The sequence below is a fragment of the Gigantopelta aegis genome, chromosome 3, assembly GCF_016097555.1.
Source record: "Gigantopelta aegis isolate Gae_Host chromosome 3, Gae_host_genome, whole genome shotgun sequence".
In the NCBI taxonomy this organism is placed as follows: Eukaryota; Metazoa; Mollusca; class Gastropoda; order Neomphalida; family Peltospiridae; genus Gigantopelta; species Gigantopelta aegis.
In genome coordinates, this window is record NC_054701.1 from 36,218,409 (window position 1) to 36,236,818 (window position 18,410).

At 36.3% G+C, this 18,410-nt stretch overlaps 1 protein-coding gene across 1 annotated transcript; it reads right to left on the reverse strand.

Moving 5' to 3' along the window:
- Nucleotides 1-1,933: 1,933 nt before the first annotated feature.
- Nucleotides 1,934-18,406, reverse strand: LOC121367959 (3-hydroxyacyl-CoA dehydrogenase type-2-like). Its single transcript, XM_041492429.1, has 5 exons — nucleotides 18,340-18,406; nucleotides 13,890-14,054; nucleotides 12,788-12,952; nucleotides 5,936-6,173; nucleotides 1,934-4,844 (listed from the first exon to the last, which is right to left on the reverse strand). The coding sequence occupies exons 1-5, from the start codon at nucleotides 18,361-18,363 to the stop codon at nucleotides 4,654-4,656; spliced, it is 783 nt and encodes a 260-aa protein (XP_041348363.1). The 5' UTR covers nucleotides 18,364-18,406; the 3' UTR covers nucleotides 1,934-4,653.
- Between the last annotated feature and the right edge of the window lie 4 nt (nucleotides 18,407-18,410).

An 18,410-nucleotide genomic window follows, 5' to 3' on the forward strand; every position in this document is an offset into this window, starting at 1 on the left:
TTGCCCGAATCTCTCTCATCGTTTTTGCCCGAATTTGAGGGTTTGATCCAGCTTATGCATGCTTATGTCTTCACAACAGTATAACCTTTCAGCTTTTTGTATAGTCTTACTAAATTAAGTACTTTATATTTACTTTTGCTAATGCTTCATGATTTCTGGAGAAAATAATTTTGGTTTAAAAAAACAAAGAAGGGAATTACATTTTAATGCGACATGGGACAAAACACTGCTGTTATAATTGACAGATTATTAGTGCTATTATTGACTACAGACTTTGTTATGTTGTTTTGTTGTCTTCAGATATATATTATGTGTATATTCTTCAGATATATGTATTATGTAGAATCTGTGTAAATAAAAATCTACAATATACTGCATTTTAATAGTTGACAAAATAGAGGGGTATTTGTTTAAAGATAACTCAATACATTTTTGTCTTCCCTTTACAAAGTAAAAAGGCAAGATATACACAACCGGCCTCGGTGGCGCAGTGTTTAAGCCATCGGACTACAAGCTGATAGGTACTGGGTTCGCAGCCCGGTACCGGCTCTAACCCAGAGCGAGTTCTTAATGGTTCAATGGGTAGGTGTAAGACAACTACACCTTCTTCTCTCTCACTAACCACAGACTAACAACTAACCCACTGTCCTGGACAGACAGCCCAGATAGCTACGGTGTGTGCCCAGGACAGCATGCTTGAACCTTAATTGGATATAAGCACAAAAATAAGTTGATATGAAATGATATACACATTTTTATTTAGTTATGTCGGACACATGGCCAAGGACCACAAAGACGATAGTAATCCTTTATATGCACCATCTAATCCCACAGGCAGGACAGTACATACCACAGCCTGCTATATTGGCTGGAATGAGAAATATCCTCAATAAGTTCACTAATGGGAATCGATCCTAGACCAATCATGCAAGTGCTTTACCAAGGACTATGTCCCACCCTGGCCCAACTGAATAGCTGCAAGGTATCTTTAAACTTTTATATGCCCTTTCCCTAACAGTTAAGTTTGTTTTTGTTTAACAACACCACTAGAACACACTGATTTATTAATCTTCAGCTATTGGATGTAAAACATTTGGTAATTCTGACATTAAGTCTTAGACAGGAAACCCGCTACATTTTTCCATTTTCCAGACATATAAGGGATCTTTTATATGCACTTTCCCCAAAGGACAGGACAGCACATATTGTGGCCTTTGATATACCAGTCATAGTGGCTTTTACCCCAAAGACAAGACAATATATATTATGACCTTTGATATACAGGCACATGTACAGGAATTTATGCAGAGGAGGGTCTAGACTGTGGCAAGTTAAGTTTCAAGAGGGTTGAGACATGTTGCCCCGGAAAATAAATTTAAATAAAAACGGATTTACTTAATGCGCTTTTTTGATCCCGACACCACCCTGCACATGCAGCCAGGAGGCATTCATTAGAACAGATATAAGAAAAGAAAGAAAAAAAGAAATGTTTCATTTAACGACGCACGCAACACATTTTATTTATGGTTAAATGGCGTCATACATATGGTTAAGAACCACACAGATATTGAGAGAGGAAACCTGCTGTCGCCACTTCATGGGCTACTCTTTTTGATCTTTTATATGCACCATCCCACAGACAGGATAGGACATACCACAGCCTTTGTTACACCAGTTGTGGAGCACTGGCTGGAACAAGAAATAGCCCAGTGGGCCCACCGACGGGGATTGATCCTAGACCAACCGTGTCTCAAACGAGTGCTTTACCACTGGGCTACATCCTGTCCTCCCCAAATCTTGAAGCATTGTAAAAAAGAACTGACAGAGATAAAACCAGTTGGACCGGTAAGGGACTAATAATAATAACTACATCTTGCCTTTTTACTTTGTTAGGGCAAGACAATAAATGTACAAATACAAATACGAAAAGCCATTTTGTTTTCATACTTTTTTTTTATTCCCACATTATTTGCACAGCAAACTGATACATTTGTTTCATGAATTGTTCTGTACTCTTAAATAATATAACTCACACTGAACTAAATATTATAATTTTCACTGAGTTTTTTCAGTGATTTAATATGGTAGTACACAGTTGAGTAACATCCACGCTGATGTTCAAGAATGAAATAATTATGATTTAGTAGGATGGAATTATAATATTTTTCACAACACATTACTAAAAATAACTTGATGTTTTATTCAGTCAAACAATGTTTGTACCCATTCTTTTTCAGTGTTCGATTGGTTGTATTTTATCCTTTGTCCCGTGAGTCGCAAAAAAGGGCTGTCAGGCGTAGATCTTTTGCAGAGCCCCACAGCTTGGCATCCATCGTAGTATTCACAGGCCAGATTTGTTGCCTCTGTCTGTTATAGAGTGGACAGGACTGCAGTACCCATAAATGCTTTTATTCTGTTTTGTCTACAAACAGTGCATTAAACTATTATGGCACTGTGATGAAACCGATATGATGTTTCATTGGAGCAAAAATAAAATAATATTAACTGAGGCTGGAGACAAGAGGTAGATATTTATTTTTTCCGCACCACAAAACAATATTGATCTCATCAAAGGTTCATAATTGTTTTATTACTTGAATCAATATAATAAAAAAATAATTACACAAACTATATACTATGCAATCTAGCAAGCACATATTTTTTTCCACTATGACATCATACACAAAACACGACATCATACACAAAACAAACACGACATCATACACAAAACACAACATCATACACAAAACACAACATCATTATCTGTAAGAAGTTACAACTTCTGACTTCTGTTGATCAAACTGATAGTGCTTGTTGGCCAATGCTAAGGGGATTCCCCGTTTTACACCGGAAGTACTGCAATATCATGATTTATGGGTTTGCAAAAGCACAGAGTAGTGCAATATGATCTCAAACAGAATCACAAGTGGCGTAACACTAACCAATCAGAAGTCATGTAGAATATGCATGAGGTTATGATATTTAACATTTATAGCATCGTATCAAATGAAAGATTTGTCAGATATCAGTACGTTCACAAGACATCAAAAAAAAAATCTTTAAAAAGCTTAAATCTTCCAGGAAATTGCGTAGTATATCCATATATATATCGATGCAATTCAATAAAAGGTGAATTACAAAAGGTGTAGTAAAGCATTTCTACCCATATCTTTATAGTGAAATAACAAAAACAATTATCATATTTATATCTATTACGTACTGTATGTACTGTTAAAACAGTTTGACTACAACTCAATACTCTCACTATAAATATTTGCACCCACACTGTAAACCTTATATAGAATGAACAAAACACTCACACATATTCTCAATATATCCAACAAAAGTTACAATCAAGTATTTCCAGTTAATACACACTTTATAATATAAACATAATAAAACTAAATTTTATAATCTACCAAATGCTCATATAATCATTTATTCCCAGCATACAATGTCTTATTGATCAATTAAACTTGTATATTCTAAAACATATATATTTCTATCAAACCATCACTAAAGTTAAACTGTTCTGATATAAACAATACCACAGGAACTCTTGGGAGAATACCAAATGTTGTAGTTCAATGCTGCTCGCAGGTAGTGTTTGCATTTGTGGAGACATTACATATAAAATTAAAAACCCCCACTAATGGCGCTGTCACACAAACACATAACGTGGCACATGGTTCATGTCCAGCTGTGTTGCTAATACATGAAGATTAATTTTGCGTGTGATTTGCTTGTGAATAATGTTTGTGAAAATCATCACAAAAGGAATTAGCTGATAAAACAAGAATGAATAGGACAGAAGTAGTCTAAGCAGGCATGAACTACATCACTCATTTAGTGTTAGCTCTCATACTTCACGGCATGACAGTTTATAGTTACTCCCGGCCTCGGTTGTATCGTGGTTAAGTCACAGGACATAAGGCTAGTAGGTACAGGATTCACAGCCTGGTACCGGCTCCCATCTAGAGCGAGTTTTAACGACTCAATGGGTAAGTGTATGACCACTACACCCTCTTTTCTCTCACTAACAACTAACCCACTGTCCTGGATAGACAGCCCAGGACAGCGTCCTTGAACCTTAATTGGATATAAGCACGAAAATCAGTTAATGAAAAAATATAGCTACAACATCCATTCTAGATACAGCAGCAGAGAAAAGTTACAAAATATAACAAAATTGCAAATTAAAAACAAAACAATTTAAAATATTAGTAAATATTTTGCAGACAAACAAAAAACCCACAAAAAACCCCCACCTTTCATATGTGTTTCTATTCACATTTAGTACTTTATCGGCATACAAATCTAGCTCTGACACTCTACAAATTCACCAAATGCCAATTTCAAAATGAATTGGCAAATTTTATTTTAATTTTGTGAAATAATTTCATGTAATAGATTTTAATTTTTTTATACAATATTCCTGGGTTTCTGAAACTTTTAAAGTTTAATAGATAATCTGGCGAAATTGTCTGCTGACCCAGAGCTAGTCCTGGCCAGCATATTATTGCATGTCATGTCAATGAGGACTTGTGCCCTCAGAAATTAAAGTATATATAAAATCTTGCTTGCCCTCGCTATTATAGTATACTGTATACAGCAACAATTGTTTGTGTGCCGCTCGCTAAGTGATGCCCTTCATCAGAGCGTCATCCTGAGCGCGCCGTCTAACCGGATGACCTCCCCATTTATCATGGGGTTCTCCACCACAGCCTGGACGAGATGTGCAAACTCACTGGGGTCACCTAGACGCTGTGGGAACGGAACTGTCGAGGCGAGAAAAGTTTTCACTTTCTCAGGCAGACCATCGAGTAATGCTGTGTTAAACAAACCTGCAAGAGAAAACTAAAATATTTTTTAAAGTTGCAATCCCTCACCTCAGCTTGTTAACCTTGCTAGTACTCAGTAAACAACTGGAATATTAATTTTATTAACATGATGAACTTCGACATACTTTCTTGTACAAGTGTTCATTTATATGTCATATAAATGTTCAAATATATGTCATATAAATGTTCAAATATATGTCATATAAATGACATTCAGTGATCAAAGGTACAATATGGTACAATATAGATTAAAACCAGAACAGGATGCAATGAAAAAGAAACAAAAATTCCACTGCAATTTAATTTAAAAATAAAGTTGTTAATACAAACATTCTTGAAATCTGTAAAACGTCACAAGACATACCATTTCGGATAATGAATATTAAATACAAGAAGCCATTATTTTTATATGCATACTGCTGAAGTAAGTAAATAGATGTTAAAAGTTTGTTTTACTTAACAACATAAAAGCACACTGATTTATTAATCATCGGCTATTGGATGACAAACATTTGCTAAATTTAACATATGGCCTTTGAGATACATATACCAGCCATGGTGCACAGACTAGAACGAGAAATAGCGTAATGAGCCTAAATAGAAGAACACTACATATATCAGTTTTATCCCATACCCAAAAAATGCCATGTCACCAATAAGAATTAAATTGAAAATATATAACCTCAGGGAATGTTTTGTTTTCAAAATTGTGATTAGCGATATTTCTAGTAAATTGAAGATTGATTAGCCAGTAGCAGATCCAGGGGTGTGTGTGTGTGTGTGTGTGTGGGGTGGGTGGGGTGGAGAAGGGGGAGGGGGGGAGGTCCAGGGGTCCGAAACATCCCTTTTTGAAAAATAACCATATGGGGAAACCTGATTATATTAACTATTCTGTGTAAAAGGAGAGATCAGTCATCACATTTGGACCCCCTCCCCTTTCAGAAATCCTGCATCCGTGCCTGTTAGCAACTACTGTTTAATGGTTTAAAATTACATAGTAATGTCTGAAACTTGCGTAGCGACTTGTGACGCAATACTGAACAAAATGTTCCCTGAATCTCATCTATCACCACAAGTGACGCTGTTCCAAGTACCTGGGGCTATCGTGACAACTCGGATTCCATGCGTGGACAGGTCCCGTGCCATCGGGAGAGTCATGCCGACAATGGCGCCCTTGCTGGCAGAATACGCTACCTGTCCCATCTGTCCCTCGTACGCGGCCACGCTCGCCGTATTGATGATCACACCCCGCTGCTTGTCTTTGTTCGGCTCATTCTGACCTATCAATGCAACGGCGAGGCGGATCACGTTGAACGTACCTAGGGTGTTCACCTAGTTTGGAAACGAGACATGTTAATACATATAGAAATGATCTGGGTCCCGTTCCACGAAGCGATCTTAGTGCTAAGTTCACCTTAAATGCATAACTACCTAATGCATTTAAGATGATCTTAGTACTAAGATCGCTTCGTGAAACGGGGCCCAGATCTTTAATGGAATTTATCACACAACAAATAAATTTTAAGAGGACTAAAATGTTTCTTCGCCAACAAGGGCTCCACATCATATTTTGTTCCATGCATTATATTTTTTAATATGCAGGGTGTTCACCTAGTTTGGAAACAAAACATTTCTAGACACTAAGAAATGACCAGATCTTTAATGGGTTCTATTAGACAGAAAATAAAGTTAAAGAGCACTAAAACATGTTTTCTAAACAACAAGGGTTCAACATCATATTTTGTTCCATGCAGTATATTTTTTAACACTGAGTGTGTGTAAACAAAAAATTTGAAGAAATAAAATTATTTGAGATCTTTAATGAACTTTATTACATACCTATTAAATCTTACTATACTGATAAAGACATTTTCAAACTGTGTGATAAATTTATCTTGTATCACACATACACGTATGTGCGATCTGCACCGGAACTTGTAAATGGGGAATTCCCTTTTTACTAGAGTTAGCCCCGATTTGTCACTGACGTCATGTATGATTTATAAATTATGTCACGTCGTATTTGAAACATTACATAAGATTGCCGCGGAGTATAATTCTTAACGTTAAATAAATCACTGAAAGGAAGATTGATCATAGATTTAAGAAAGTTATTTATTAAAAATCAATTTGTAAAAAGTAAAACAAGGTATGCAATAAATACAGAACCTCACATATGTTATTTTCGCTTCCTATTTATTACACTTGTTTATTTTGCGCAAGAACATACCTTTTGTGAAAAATAAACTTGTGCAATAAATAGGAAGCGAAAACAATGTATGTGAAGTTCTGTATATTTATCACACAGGAAATAAAATTAAAGAGCACTAAATTATGTTATTCTGCCAACAAGGGCTCAGCATCATATTTCCTTCCATGCATTATATTTTTAAAAGCAATAACCAAAGATCTATATTTTTAATTCAGTAATCAAAACACTACATTTTTTGAAAATCAGTAAGAAGTTTTGTTTATCTCTTAATTTATCTAGCTCTGAAACATTAGGTATCCAATATAATAGATTTGTGATTTGTCACTTTTACATTATTAGCATATGTAGCTGAAAAAGGCAAGCATTTGCTAATAATTCCTCCTCCACCCTAAATGTCTGTTTTAATACCAAAAATATAAAAACAAATCTGTGAACATCTTTAATATTTTCTTTGTCATCAACGAAATCAAGACAAGCTAAGATCACTCTCCTAAAATGGTGCTAGGTGAGCAAACATATGAAGTTTCAAATAAATTTTATTAAAAAAATTATTACAATACAATCAATTTGCCACTCCGTTAACACTTTCCAGGCAGGTGTGGTGCAGAGTACAAGGGATTATTATCTTTTTCAGACAAACACTGATTCATGATAATCAACTATAGCTGAAAGTCTGGAACCCAAGACTGAAAATTTTGGTCAAGGTGAACCCATCTGCTATACTTTTTAAAGCATTTTTCATTGCAATTTTATCATTTTAGGTGTTAGGAAAAGCTGTTTTAGCATTTTCGACCATTAGATTATAGAATTCCATCTGAATTGAATGCACAAATAAAAAACAGAGATTTTTCACTTCTAGGAATATAAATAATTAAGCAAAAATAATGTTTTCAATTTTTTTGTTCACCACTTCCTGTAAAAATCCAAGATGGCCACCATAATAGCCATTTGTTAAAGAAGTGGCCATAATTTTGGTTCTAAATCACCTAGGATGAATATTTTACAATCTAGACCTATATTTTAAGAGGTAGGGAATATTATAATAATATATAGAACAATGTCAGATGCATAAATCCAAGATGGCCACCACAATTATCATGGAACAAATCACTGACCATAACTTTGTTTCCAAATCACTTATATGTCATTTTTGCAGGACAATTATTTTTAGATCTATATCATGTTTTTATGGGTATGAAATAATGTATTCATATTTAGAACACTGATCAAATGTAAAAATCGAAGGCTGCCATAATGATCATGAAACAAAGAAATTACCATAACTTTGCTTGTAAATGACTTACGATCAATATATTTTGGATCTGCATATAGGTTTGAAAATGGAAGGATCATACCAGGAACATTGTCATTTTGTAGGCTTAACATCCAGTAGAATAGTTTTCTTTCTCAAACCTATAAATACACTGTTACTTGTGAAACTAATATTTGTTTTTACAGATTATGTGTTCATGTTACTCATCATCACTAGAGTCCTCACTGATAGTCAAAGCTGCAGTTCGTTCACATTTCTCTGGTTCTACACCACAAAGACATGAAATGGCACATCTTAGATTTTGTTTTGCACAGGTACACAGATGAAGACATTTCCCTTTCCTGCACTTACAAAATGTAGGCTTTATTAAGATGTCTGGTCTTGCAGCTTTGTTGGTACCAGCTTTCCTTCAACCAAGTGTCAACTTAAATTTGTTGGGTCAGGTAGTACTGGTGCAGATGAGTGGGCACACTTGCTCACCACTATTTGGTTTAGCGCAGTGAATATGCAGCCGAAATGCATTGTTAGTTGGAGGTAGGTGCCGAAGATCCCCCTTGGTAGTTGCAAATAAATGTGCATGAAGTTCTTCAGCAGTGCCGTTGAAATTGGGCCTACCATAGAGAGCTGCAAAGAGCAGTCTGCGTGATTCATACACCTCATCAGTGAGAACTATACTCATTCCTACTTCGCCAAATTCTCCTAGGGCAGTTAGCTGTTCAAGGTTGCTTAGTGTCACTTTCAATACTCTTTTCTTTCCTTTTTTTTTGGAATGAATAGCTGACTGTATCACAACTGGTGATAATGTAGGTACTAAGCAAAATACCAGTCAAAGTTTTAGCATCCACACCACACTTTCTTGACATGCATGCAACAATCGGTGTACAGGAATGTATTTATCAATTTTTTTGATTCGTGGTTCTTCGAGTCCTGGAATTCGTACACTATAATACATACTGAGAACTAGGACATCTGTGTCAGTAGCCTGGACTATCACACTAGTACATCCAAGTTCCTTGACGCAGTAACTGATGTCAGCAAAAAAACGCGTGTTCTTCATGAACATCACATGCCAGTTCAGGTAAATCAGTGCATATCACATAGGAAATTTTGACTGTGTGACTTGGATCCTTCATTAACCCACTGATTATGAGTTTCAGATTATCCGAGAGGTGTTCACAGCATCCTATCCAAGATTCCCCCAAGTAGTTTAAGAGGTTTGCATTGTTCTACATACTTTGTGTCATAAGCTTCCAATCTGGAATTTGTAGTGTCTCATGAGGGTGATACTCTTTTTAAGGCTTGCACTTGTTTTTTCTCTCTTATCTCTTTCTTCCTGTTTCAAGCTTTTTTTCTTGTCCAAAGTCATAGCGGTCCCCAACAAAATTCACTATTTCACATTTCACTGGGATACAGTGTAAAATCTTATCTAAGTACATCTTCTGAAGTTCTGTAAATGTATTGCACTCTGGTTCAAACAGAGGTGAAGGGTACTTTGTCCATTCATGACTGAGAGCTTCGTTCTTTTTGTCATCAGTTAATTCATGGATAAAGAACAAACTTTTGGCTATTGTTCTTCATAAACCATTTGAATTCTCAAATGCAGTTTGATACTTCTTTTTACACTCAAATGTCTTTAGATGTACAATGTTTTACCCTGTTGGATCCGCTATGTTCTGCCTCTACCAAGATCTGGAGACCTGTTTCTTTTGCATGTATCAGTTCTAAAGAAGAAGCCTTTCCCCAGTGCTGATGTTTAGCAAATCTGTTGTGTTGTCACACATAAATGGCTTGATCATTGTTTCTTTCACTAGTGTTTTGATTCGATTGACTGCATCACTTTTATTCTTGCAGAGTGTAGGGGAATCCTCATGACATTTGCATGGTTCATTCATGTGAACCATTCTCTTTGTGTCTTCCGATATTGATGTTAACTCTGGGACTACTCTTAGGTACTTCTCCATTGTCGCAGGTTTTTTAGTAATACCATGAAAGAGGACTGTTTTAGCATAACAGTTATAAGTCTGCTCAAGACACATATTCATCCAGACACCACTGAATCTACCAGTTGTTCTTCTAACCACAAAGTTCCCTTTCTCAAATTCTCTGTTCACTTCGGGTGCTGAAATCTGCAACGTCCGCATCTTTTGAAGATACCGAGGAAGGCAAGAGACATATTTACCATGTCCAGCTGCAACCAGGTATGGTAACATGTTTTCCGTTTCTGTCAGATGTTGCTGCCACATACCAGCTCTCAGAGTGGATGAACATCTTTAGAATGGTAACCATTTCTATTTACATAAGCCAAAACCTTGCTGTGGGGTTGTTACTAAACCAAATAATTTCTGGCTGGGTCAAAGTTTGAGGTGCACCTAACTTTTGATAGAGAAGTGAACACCGCAAGTCCTGTGATTGGTTATAAATGTGTGTTGGTTGTAAAAAATAATAGTTTCATCTGGGTAAAATAAATATGCAATTTTATTTCATCTAGTACCAATGTGTCAAGTAGCCTTGTGCTTGAAACATGTATGGGGTACCTGTAAAAAAAAGTACTCAAATTTTGTGAGGAACTAGGGTAGTCATAGACGCTACTCGTTATCTCAGAAACAAGCAGCTTGACCCCCAATTTTTTCTGATTCACTTTAAGTGTGAGGGGTAGTAGTATTGGTGTTTATGTCGATTGATACGCTGCAGGTAGGAGTTTTAGCCACATGTTACTATTGTCATCTATGGGATTTGATTTGGTAGTATACACCCTACACTTGTTAGAGAAGACATAGCCTGTTCAGTTTGCAATACATCAGCAATCCTTTCTTTGTGTTTGCTCAGGAGAATGTCAATAACATTATTGACAGTTTCATCAAGATTTGATGTCCAGATCAGATGATTGTTGCAATAACCAGCTTTCAAGAGACTTCCAAAATAGCTGAAATTGCATAGTGTACACCAAGCTGTGTGCCCTGAGCATTAAGTAATAATCTTTTTCAGACAGTATTTTTCTACCTGTTCCTGGAAGAAAAACCCCAGCTTGAGCAGGTATATCTTCTATACCACTTGATTCTATGAAGAATCCTATAGCACCTACATGTAGAAAATTGGAGGCAATATGAAAACCACCCATTCGAAGAATGAGTCTATCAAACTTTTCAGGAAATTTCTATCGTGCTAATGCTATTTCATAAATAGCTTGGTCATAGGTGACAATAGCTTTGTCTTACCCAACTTTCTGAGAAACCTTTAGGCAATAATCCAGTAATGCATTAACAATGGCAGGATCTGTAGGAGATTGAGGGAATACTGGCCTATATGCTATTTGAGTTGCTTTTGACTTTTCTTCTTTAATCAAAATGTCAAAATGTTAAGACAACTGTTCCCACATTCAAAAGTAAAAATAATATCTTAAATGGAAAATAAGTAATGAGTTAAAAATGTAAATGCTTTTCAATCAATCCTATTATTATTAGTATTTATCTAAAAGTCTAGTTGTTAATATAATAAACACATGCATGTAGTATTTGTAGTTGGGGTTGGGTGGGTTGCCATTTGAATTTATATTACCATTAAATACTCATACAAATGTAGCCTAAAAAACCACAATTGACTAAAAATCATAAACAATTTACCATACATTATTGTAATATGAAAATAATGTTTGTTTCAATTATAGAAAGAACTAAAGCGTGATGTTTTAAGATTTTAGACGTAAAATTGAATAGTTACATTTTACTAATGGTGGCCATAATGGAATTACATGACCCGTACGGGTTATATAAGGTGGTGCTATATAATATTTTATTTGGTATATAATGCACTAACAGCATGGACATTGGTCATGACATTTTATATGACATTCATAGTATTTTTCTAAAAGAAACGGCAGAATATTAAGAAAAACTCCATAGCCGCCATCTTGGAAAATGGCCACCATTGCTGATGCAGGAAATACTTCCGAGTTCTTTTCATTTTTAAAATGTTCTCTATGATGTTTTCTATGGGTGTAGAAAGTTTCATGCTATTATTTTAAGAATTAACAATTTGGTGGAAAAACATTTTTAAATTCAAATGCACAATTTTATCCTTTTTGAGGCTTACCAGCCTCCACTCCACATAGGATATTTATTTTTCGCATTAGAAATTGACTTACAGACCAGTTGAACATTGATTCTGAATATTTAAGCTATTTAACAATGTTAATTAAAAAAATATAGCAGATGGGTTCACCTTGAACCTATTTTAAGGCCTTTTTCCAATTCTGGGTTCCAGACTATGATGCAAGTCAGTGTTTACATTTATAAATGTCTGTATTAAAACAAATAAATTAAAACACTGAAGAGAAGAATGTATATTTAAATTTTACACAAACTCTGCATGTTTTCTACTATGCCAAAGTTAAAATTCATAAGAGATAACAGAGTTAAGCAAAAAGAGGGTTTAAAATTATATAAAAAAAGGTTGAAACTTTACCATTAATACATTCCTGAAGTCTTCCAACTTGTGTGGAAGATTCTTGTTGAAGTTGTATGTCTTGAAAGCGACTGCGATTCCTGCACAGTTGACCGCCATGTCCAGACGTCCAAACTTATCTTTGGTGATTTCCAGAGCTTTATTCACATCATCTTCTGATGTAATCTGAAACAAATAATACATGACAGTCAGGGGGAAGAATCTAGCTCAGTCTGAGGTGCTTGGGTCAAAGGATCAATCTCCTTGGTGGATTCCTTCAGAGGTGAATCCGAGAAGGGACAAGGGGACCCCTTCCCCACTAAAAATATTCAAGTGCCCCCTTTTTTTCTTTTAATTTTTCTTCCATTGAGACACTCTTTCGATGAGTTGATCCACATGCCCCTTTCTCATTAGTCTCACTCCAAATATTTACTAAATCCACCTCTGCCATTCTTTGTGTTTTTTCCTCTCCCATCCAGTGCTCCACAATTGCTATATCAAAGGCTGTGGTATATGCTGTCCTGGCTGTGGGAAAGTGCAAATAAAAGATCCCTTGCTGCTAATAGAAAATATAGTGGGTTTCGTCTGAAGACTGTGTGTGATAGTTACCAAAATGTTTCATATTCAATAGCTGATGACTAATAAATCAATGTGCTCTAATTGTGTCGTTAAACAAAAATAAACATGCTGATCAGATAGCAGATGCCAGACGTTACCAGTCAATACTCTGTAGAATAATTAAATTGTGAAAGAAAGTGATAAAAGGAGAAAGGTAAGGAATGTTTAAAAAAAACCCAGCACATTGTAAACACTGTTAGCTATCCAAAATAATTCCTTAATAAACACATTTTTGCATATTTACCTCAACACAAAACTTTATTTTGATTCAAATTAATCACATAACAGACATGCAATTGAATATCTAGTGAAAGCGACTCAAGTCAAACAAATCACATGACAAGAAATAAACTGCTAGTACTAAAATTTATAACACTGTTTTAAACAGTCTCTAAAATCGGACAGTACAAACAGTGATCGCAGGATAATTAAAAAAAAAATGTTATAATGCTGACTTTGGTTACAGTCAATCAAATTAATTAAAATTAACAATGTCCTCACTTACGTCTGTCGGAGCAAACACACAGTTGTCTCCTAAACTCTTGGCAACATCCTTTCCACCAGACGTCGGCAGATCGCAGAGTACAACTCGTGAACCCTGCTTGATGAAACGCTCAACCGTCGCTCGGCCCAAACCGGATGCACCACCGGTCACCAGGCCAACCATTCCCTAAGAGAAAGGAATAGTTATATAATGATGTGTCAACACATTGTAACCTATGGCTATTTGGTGTCTAACATATGGTTTATGTCGACACTTGAGTTCACACACACACACACACACACACACACACACACACACACACACACACACAGAGACAGAGAGAGAGAGAGAGAGAGAGAGAGAGAGAGAGAGAGAGAGAGAGAGGGAGGGAGGGAGGGAGCGGAAAGGGGAGGGGAGGGGGGAGGGGAAGGGAAGGGAGTAGAAAGAAACCCTGCTGTCACATAGGCCACTCCTACTGAATAAACAGCAAGGAATTTTTAGATACACTGGCTAATAGACATGATCCCTGCGCATGCTGTAACCTCACCGTGGTGCAGGGGTGTAACATTCTCTTTGAGAATGGCCAATGCAGCACAAATCCCCTTGTTTTCTTCGGGATACAATTAAAATTTTGAGTAAAAGTCAGTATCTATCTGTGATATTTGTATTTCTGCACAATTCTTTACACTGTTTTTAGTTAAATCTTGAATTTTTCTATTGATGTTGATCATCACTTTATTTGTTTGCATTACCATAGTTTGACACCAAATAGCCGATGTATTTTTTGTGCTGGGGCATTGTTAAACATGCATTCATTCATTGATAGACATGACACTGTATATATACCATAGACTTTGATATACTAATCATGGAGTGCTTACAAGATGGGGTATGACCACTACCTGCTCCCCTACAAAGTCCATCTAATTTAAATAACAATGTATTAAAATGATAGGTTAATCATGCAGTATGATGTACATGTATTCAAAAAAATATTTAAATGTTAAAATTATTTGAGACTGCAGCTTTAATCAATTTAAGGATCAGGTTATAGACAGATGGCAGATTGAAGTTATTTCCCATTCAAACCAGGGCTAAAACTAGTACTGGTACCAATGTATTAAATATTACACTATATACTTAACAAAATAAGAAACTTCCGCTAACTTTGCTTGAACATAACTTGATGAAAACAAACCGGGGAAATAATTGTTATATATGTGTTTAAAGAGTGTTCCATGATATCGTTTGGTGCAAAAATCATGGCCATAGGTTAACAGAAACTGGGAGAAATTTTGACCAAGTGTGGTAGGGGTTAAAAAAAACCCCACCCACTTAATAACGGGTATGACCACCTCTTGAATTGACCACTGCAGTGCATTGCAGGCGCATAGAATTGACTAAGTGTTGATTTCTGCCTGTGGAATATTGTTCCATTCCTGACTGAGCGCTTGACGAAGTTCGTTGACGTTAGCGGGTGGGTTGGGACGACGCCTCAATCGTCTGTCCAGACTATCCCAGATATGCTCGATGGGGTTGAGATCAGGACTTTTAGCGGGCCAGTCATCAATGAAATCAATGTTATTTGTCCTAAGAAAATTTACAGTGTCTCTAGCTGTATGAGAGGTGGCATTATCATGCTGAAAAATCGAGATGTTGGCGTTGTTATGAAACAGAGCAATGACGTGATGAGCGAGAATGTTATCGCGGTAACGTTGAGCATTTAAATTACCATCAATGACGACTAGTGGTGAACGATAACCATGGGCAATGGCTGCCCAGACCATGACACAACCCCCACCCCCGAAACGATCTCATTCAAGAACACAACAGTCAGCATAGCGTTCATTTCTCCTACGGTAGACGTGCACCCTGCCATCACCACGTTGTAAAGAAAATCTGGATTCATCCGAAAAAAGAACGGTATTCTAGCATCGCCGTATCCAACGAGTGTGTACACATGCCCAATTAAGACGATGACGTTGCGTTAAAACGCATCTGACGTAAAAGGACGTCGTGCATGTAAACCGTTCTCCCACAGATGATTACGAACAGTTTGCCCACTGATTCGGTTATTATGAAGCCCAGGTGTGTTAGCAGCAGTAGCAGTGGCAGTTTGGAATCAATCGCGCAAATGCGTGTTCATGATATAGCGGTCTTGACCACGCGTTGTAACTCACGGACGTCCACGACGTGGCAAGTCGTTGGTGCTTCCTGTCGTTCGAAATCTTACGCGAAGATTTCGTATCGCTCGACTAGAACTCCCAACATGCCAATCGCCCATTCGCGTAAATTATTGGGTATTCTTGGCATACTAAAAATGCTACAATGTAAAAAAACATTATTTTTTTTACAAATTTTGAAGCGTTTTCATTCACTTGACAACAATGTCAGTAAGACAAGTAAAACAAATTGACCGAATACTACATGGGACATGTCGAACCATGCATGCACGTGCAAATTGAATTTCACGTTGTCGACGATTAACAGTGCAAAAATAATCGATAAAATTCATGAATCCTGATAATACAGCTCAAGGCTAATACTACCTATATAGTTTCATTACACAATGAATTCTTTAACACAACAAATACTATATGTACAAATCGGAAGTTTCTTTTTTTTGTTCAGTATATATTTAACATTATTCTACAACAATTAAACAAATTGCATATTAATTAAATAACGATCAAAATACTAATACTTCGCTATTTAGTCTGTGTGCAATTTGTTTTGAAAATTTTGATTAGCAGGTTTTCCTACTGGATGGAGAATTGAATAGCAACTACTGGAATTTGATTAGCACTTTTATAAAATGAGTAAAAATTAATAAAACACAATCTTGTTTTCTTCTAAAGTTTTTGAACTACTATACTAATTGATCGGCCAATGAGAGCTGATTTGTATATCTGATCCAAAGTGAGATGTTGGGGTAATTTCAGTGGGCATGCCTTCTTGTGGGGTTCCGATTGGGAATTTTTTACGACATATTGTCCTTTTTCGTTGCCGTTCCAATCATATCTTCCATGGAAGCCCGTGAAAAATTCCTCATTGGTTTGATCTTTCCGACGTACTCGGTACACACGGAAAACGTGATTTTGACTACATGTTTTTGATCTTAGGAGCATTCGTATTGCAGTCATTCTGACCCAGGATCTAGATTTTTTTTCACCCCGCAACAGTTAAATGAGCAATTTAAACCTTTCCCCATGTTCACTTGTCATGACTCGATCATGTGCACACATTTACGTGCAAAGCCTATTGACATAGGTCAACCTAAAAATAGAATGTTATTTGCCGAGGCAATTCGAATGCTGTTAGTTTCAATATAGGTTATAAGGTCATAGCTGTTTGCAAATTAGGTTCCCTGATGACATAGCAACTAGTAGGCCTATGTCACTGTTCTTGTCAAAACACTTAACATCCTCCGCTTCTATCTCAGTAGCAGTAAATACAGACTCAAACTGAAATGACTGCAGTATACATTACCCATAAACAGTGGTTTTAAATGACAAATTCACCATGATCACTGTTGCTTGGGAAATTGGTCTCAGAATCTTTCTTTTGTTAGTGGCATCATTGTCATTCTATGTAAACTCCTGAAGGTCAAGTAATCGTATTCTGGCAGTTATGTCAGATCCACTTATGGGGAGATAATTCCTCTCATAAAGTTAATAAAGTAGAAATAATTAGGATTTTGGTAATGGCATTTTTCTATTTTTAAATGTGTATACTGATGTAGGAACTTTGGATAGGCCTCTTTCCAACATGGGGCGGGATGTTACCCAGTGGTAAAGCACTCGTCTCAAGTGCTGTCAGTGGGCCCATTGAGCTATTTCTCGTTCCAGCCAGTATACACAACTGGTGTTATCAAATACCATGGTATGTGCTATCCTGTCTGTGGGATGGTGCATATAAAAGATCCCTTGCTACTAATGCAAAAATGTAGTGGGTTCCCCTCCAAAACTATGTCAAAATTACCAAACGTTTGACATCCATTTGCCTATGATTCATAAATAAATGTGCTCTAGTGGTGTCTTTTAACAAAAACTTATTAAACTTTCCAACAAATGCTTATATTTCATAATATATTAATAATATTCCTTTAAAGGTCATGGAGCCCTAGCTGTGGTCTGTGTGTGGTAATTATTCAATGACTAATCAATACATGCAAAAAGATTGCTGCTAATTGTGTAGGGTACCCTATGTAGAGTCACTTAATTTCGCCTTTTCATTAACTACTGTACACCGACACGGACAGCCAAATTGATTAAACTTGGCTGTCAAGTCTTAGAAGTTAGTCGGCCACTCAGTGTCCTAAAGTGTGTAGACTTTGCTAAAGTCATTTCATCATATTTTAGTCGCAACATTGAGTTTGACAACATCGTTACTCATTAAAATATAACTTGGAGAATGTGCACATATAATGTTATAACAAATTTAGTTCTATAAAGTTTAACTTGATTAAAACCTTCAAAGAAGCTATCGAAGTCATGCTGACTTTACAAACTGGTAGTCTTCCTTTGCGCCAAAGGTGAAAAC